Source organism: Phyllostomus hastatus, unplaced genomic scaffold (assembly GCF_019186645.2).
Source record: "Phyllostomus hastatus isolate PE091 unplaced genomic scaffold, TTU_PhHast_1.1 phas_contig_34, whole genome shotgun sequence".
Taxonomy (NCBI): domain Eukaryota; kingdom Metazoa; phylum Chordata; class Mammalia; order Chiroptera; family Phyllostomidae; genus Phyllostomus; species Phyllostomus hastatus.
In genome coordinates, this window is record NW_025333857.1 from 61598065 (window position 1) to 61604064 (window position 6000).

General features: G+C 40.6%; 1 protein-coding gene across 1 annotated transcript in view; it reads right to left on the reverse strand.

The window, feature by feature from the left end:
* The window catches only part of TNFSF8 (TNF superfamily member 8), a 29519-nt gene extending 23736 nt beyond the window's left edge, over positions 1–5783 (reverse strand). The window contains exon 1 of the mRNA XM_045839982.1: positions 5338–5783. Within this exon, the coding sequence (XP_045695938.1) occupies positions 5338–5532 (195 nt within the window). The 5' untranslated portion in view covers positions 5533–5783. The remainder of the gene's footprint in view (positions 1–5337) is intronic.
* Positions 5784–6000: the final 217 nt, after the last annotated feature.

Genomic DNA, 6000 nt, shown 5'->3' on the forward strand with positions numbered 1-6000 from the left:
AAATTAAAATATGGACTGCATGTTATTATTATTAGATGATCTTACTGAGTTAACATTAACTGTCTCAGCTATGATAATATCTTTGCAGTAAGTAGAAGATGGGGGCTGAGTACATGTAAGTGAAAGGTTCACACTGCAACTTATTTTCATTCACACACACACACACATGGAGAGAGAGAGGGAGAACACAAATATGGCAAAATATTAACACAACAAATTTAGGTTATATGGGCATTTACCATTCTAGTTTACTGTAGGTTTGAGCATTTTCAAAATAAAGCTTTGGGCATAAGACGTGATCCTTCTACCCTTGGAAGAGGCTCAACTTGCATTCTAGCTCTTCTGTTAACCCCTCTCTCACTCTAAGCAGAAATTATCTTCCTCTCCTGTGGTCTGTAGTATTCTGTGCCATTCTGCCCTGAACTCAAGCTCTTGGATATTTGAACCTCACTCTTCAGTCTAGAGAATTCCAAGCAAACAGAAGTCCTGCCCTGTTCATTTGGTCCTCCCATCACAGCCCGTCCATCACAGGGCTTGATCCTGAGATTTTCAGAGGATTTTTTTTTCAGTGATAAATTAAATGCATGAAAGACGGTAACTTAGGTAGAGGGAAGTGTCACAGGGCATTTCTACTGACCTCTTAATTTTATTTGAACTTAAAAGTAAACAAATAAACAAAACCCCCTATTAACCACTCCAATCACTACCCTTAAATAGGCATTCAGTTCCATGCTTGATAAGGATACATTGTCTAAAAAAGGAATTTTATTTGATTATAAAGAGAAAGGAGGCAGCCACTTTCTTTTCTTTCTAGAAAGGGTCTCCTTGTAAACTTAGTGATCTGGTGGGAATGTAGACTGTTGCAGCCTCTGTGGAAAACAATATGGTATCTCCTCAAAACACTAAAACTGGAACTGCCTTTTGACTTGGCAATTCCACTGCTGGATTATACCCTAAGAATCCTAAAACACCAATTCAAAAGAACCTGTACACCCTAATGTTCATAGCAGTGTTATTTACAATAGCCAAGTGCTGGAAACAGACTAAGTGCTCATCAGTAAATGAGCTGATCAAAAAAGTATGGTACATTTACACAATGGAATACTGTGCAGAAGAAAGAAGGAACTCCTGGAACTGGAGAGTATTATGCCAAGTAAAATAAGCCAGGCAGTTAAAGGGAAATACTGTATGATCTCACCTATAAGTGGAACTTAATCAATAAAACAAACACGTAAGCAAAACATAACCAGAGACATTGAAATAAAGAGCAAACTGATAGTCACCAGATGGGAGGGGGAGGGAGATAATGGGGAAAGAAGAAGAAGGGAAAGCGTGGTCAAGGATCATGTATAAAGGACCCATCGGCAAAGCCAAAGAGGGGTAGGGTTGAGGGTGGGTGGGGCAGGGGAAAATGGTGGTGGAAAAATGGAGACAACTGTATTTGCTGTAACCTTTTAGAAAGTAAATTAATCTCTCCAGGGGCTGGAGAAGCCCAGTCTCAGGGTTTGTAAGAGAGATTTCCTTAACACTGAAGACCCCAGAGTCCTTTGAAATGTAAACACTTCTGGGGTCAACCTCACAGCCCACCTCCTTATCTAACTAACCCTTTGCAGGAGATAAGAGACATTTTTTTTTGTTTTGCTTTTGCTTTGCTGTATAAATTGTGTGAAATTTGATCCTGACATATATGTGTGGACTATGCTGTGCTAATATAATAATATATCACTTTTCTTTCTTTCCATATTGTGGTTCAGAGGTGTCTCTTTGTTGGTCGTACTTTTACATTCTCAAGAGTATATTGGTACAACCTCTTTGGAAGCTGACTGACAAAATTCCACTAGGAATTTATCCCACAGATACTCTGTTAGACATGCACAGCGAGAAAAATTGTAGACAAAAACAGTGTGTCCTTCATTAGGCACAGATAAAATACATTATGAAGCAGTCATACAATAGAATACTACGTGACTTCTCAAATGAATTGGTGAATTTCCATGTACTGGCATGGAAGAATCTCCAAGATATACTGTCAAGTCAATAAAGTAAGGTGCAAAATTATGAGTTTACTATAATCATATGTGTACACTATAAATTTGTAGATAAACAGATTTTTGGGAGAACAAGGAAGAATCTGTCAGTGGTGGTTATCGCCAGAAAGAGGGATTGGTAGTTGGGCGGGTATAAGAGATTTTTACCTTCTTTTCTTTTCCCTTGTTTCCTGTTTACCAACCTTAAATAATTTTTAAAAGATTTTATTTATTTACTTTTAGAGAGGGAAGGGAGGGAGAAAGAGAGAGAGAGAGACATCAATGTGCGGTTGCTGGGGGCTGTGGCCTGCAACCCAGGCATGTACCCTGACTGGGAATCGAACCTGCGATGCTTTGGTTCGCAGCCCGTGCTCAATCCACTGAGCTACGCCAGCCAGGGCCCAACCTTAAATAATTTGAATATAATATTTTATAATACATATACTGGTTTTAAATGTAAATAGAGCAAAGTACACTACACAGACTTAGAGATATCACTAGATGACTGTTGTACAAGCAACATGAAAGCGGGACATCTGTTGGCTTTGTTTAGGTCTATGTATAATCCCACTGCTTAGAACAGTGTCCTGCACACAGTATATGCTCAATAAAAAATTTGTAATAGAAACCCAAGTGCCTTTTTTGTTTTTCCCAAAAAGCTTGACGTTGGAGTTATTTGATCTTAAGGACAAATCACAAAGCAGTCTTTGTTGATTTTCCTGCATGCATTACACCTGCTCTTCTCCATCCCTTTGCTCGTGTTGTTCTATTGAGCAGGTGTTCCCTCTCCTTTGATGTCCCTTCTCCACCTGTGGGAAATGATACATGTCTCTCAAGCCAACCTGAAACTTCAATCTCCAGTGACAGTTTTTCTTAAACTTGCCTGGGAAATTGTTGTCTCCTTAAACTGGGATCTCATGGTAGTGCTAGGTGCCTACCTTCCATCACTTATTATATATTATGACTTCTCTTGTTTCAATTGTGTCTGTACATTTGTCCTTTTACCTGCAACTGTGACTTTCTAGGATAGTAAAACTATTCTCCTGGTTCTCCACCCTGGCCCCATCCATCCTCACACATACAGAGCTATGTGGCCATCAACACATTTCATTTTTAATAATTGGGAGGTGAGTTTAAGTTTTTTGGTTATCTCCCACTGATTTTTTTCTTACCAGAAGTCATACTGAAGTTTCTTCATTTGTCTAAGCTCTATGTACCCTAAAAGTCAGCCTGCATTCCCTCTTCCTGCACGAAGCCTTCCCTGATAACTTGAACTCCAGGGAATAATCCTTCTTATCTCTTATAACAGTTAATGTATTGATAATTTATTGGAAATGACACATGTAAAACACTCAATATCACAATGCTTTCAAACGAGTAACTGATATTTTTCAGGCTAAGAAATCACGGCATACCAAACCATACGATCAGATTGTGAAATGAATCTTTTCATATCCAAACATGAGGTCTAAGTCAGAGAAATGGAGGCACGAACAGATAAAGCTCCCCAGAGGTTTGATTAAGAACAAAGTTCCACAGTGCTTCTGTTGCTGTCTGTATTGGGAAAGAGAATGCTTTCTCAGTGTACACTCAGATAGTGGGCTCTACCACTTTCTCAGGATGACTTAGTTCAAGCCTTGTCCCCTTTCTGTTCCTCATTTTCCACGTTTACAAAAACAAGGCAGAAAGATCCATGCCAGTTCCTGTGTAAGAAGAATCAATTCAACTGAATGTGGGATTTGCATAAGAGCTTTTCTGGAGCTTTCTCCAGCTTCAAATTCATCATCACCACACCCACCCCATCCTCTCTCTCTCTCTCTCTCTCTCTCTCTCTCTCTCTCTCTCTCTCTCTCTCTCTCCCCCCTCCCTCCCTCTCAGCAGTTCTAGTTGGAACCTTTAACTAGACCTTAGAGGCCACTTAGATTTCCTTTCTTTGGCCTTGGTTCACATCAAATTAGAATTACAGAAATTATAGAGCCTCTACCAAAATAAAAGTGCCCTGGAATGTTTTCAAGAGTATTAATTCTTAGTAGATGCAGATAAGGGCATTAAATGGTGACTTACACACATTCTACTACCAAAATCAAACATTAGCAATTAGTTCCTTTCACTTTTATGGAGATACAAGACTCAAAGCTTCATTTAAATTTCAAAGCCTAAGGACACTTGAGAAAGATACTACAGAGGCCTTTTAAAGCCTGTTCTTTTTAGTAATCCATAAATTATAGAGCATTCAGCCTAAGAGAACTGAAGGAAAACCAGAGCAAATTCTGCAGGATTGTAATACTGTGAAAAATGAGAACTATGAAGGAATAAACAGAAATGTTTTCACTTCGGTGGGGTGGGGAGAGAGTACAGTTCTTGAATCACCAAAATTACCAAAAATTTTACTTAAGAATGCATCAGCAGTGGATACTTTCAGTACACTGTTTATTAATAATAAATACTGGTGGACTCTCTATAAATGCCAGTTTTCTAAAATATAAAGAAGTGTCCTCCTTCATCTCTTCTGTTTTTGCAACAAAGCTTACCATTTACTTCAAACAAAGTAAGTCTCCTGAGACGGTTTGACTCTACTGTGTGCACCCATAAGTGCTTGTCCTTCAGTGTTCTGAGCAGTCTCAGAGGGAACAGGTGTTAAAAACATTTCTATGTCCTGACTCTATGCTGTTTTTTGTGACACCCTAAACTCTTCAAAGCAGTGACTTGGGAGGAAGCTTGCAGTTTGCCTTGTGGATTTCAATGCTGAAATGGCCAAAGCTCTAAGCAGCCTGGGTCTTCTCTTTTGCCTCCTTCCCTTACCGACCTGGGCCTCTGAAACTGAGATCCCTGTTTAAAAAAACAAAAAGCCCCTGGAAATGGATGAGGCCTCAGAAATCTGAGAAATGTTTAGACTGAAAATACAGAACCTAAGAATCTTGTCCGAAGACCTCAAAGACAAAATAATAAGTTGTGCAATTAGGTTACCCGGTTTCCTTATTGCTTCCCTCCTTGATATGAGTCTCTGTTTCTGCAAGATTTAAATCTTAATTTCTCTGAATTAAATCTTAATTCAAAGCCTGTAGCTCTTCTGCCCTCTTTTGGCTCATGGGAGTCTGGAAAGTTTTGAGATGATGGCTCAAAATATTTTTCTTTCAAAAAACCAAACATTTCAGAGTTAAGTTCCTGTTTCTTTTCTCCCTTTCACTACATGATATATGTACTTTTTTTTAACCTCTCCATTCATTTATAGTCTATTACCAAGGCTTTCTCTCCGGGGAAAACTGAATATAAATCAGAAAGGAAAGGCGAGGAAGAGAATTCCACTTACCGTCTTCTGAACTACCAACACCATAATGGTTGCCACAGCAAGGACGAGACACAGCGCCAGCGTGGCCGTGGTGAAATAGAAATAACTGCGGCTAGTGGTTCCCAGGTGGCTGGTGACGGAGCCTGTTGGCTCCTGCATGGCTGTGTCTTGAGAAGGGGCCACTTGGTTGAGTGCTTGCCGCAGTCCTGGGCCCATTCTTATATAGTCTTCCCCACATCACACCTTATCTCTCCTCATCTGATTCGGTTCTGGGCCCATCTCGGTTCCAAGAAGGATTCTCCCCTGCATCCTGGATCATGTGACTTGGAAAAAAACCTTCACCAGCTGCCTCATGAAGCAGCTCTTCTCTGGGGGCGTGAGGTGAAAGGCAGCAGCAAGGGTGGGGGAGAGGCTCATTTTTCATCGCCAGGGATTAATTTGAGTGCAGAGAAACTGTAGCTACACAGAAGGTAGCTGATGTCAGAGGGCAAGTAGGAAAATGACAGTTTCCCTATTCTGGGGGTAGGGGGTGGGGAGGTGCGCACCCGCGCGTGTGCACACATGCAGTCACTTCTGCTTCACCCAGCCGCAAAATGCCTTCCGGCTTGAGATGCTGCACACTCTCTTTAGGGAGGCTTGCAGATCAGAAGATCTTGTCAGAAAATGTCTCTTTGCTGGGCCTCA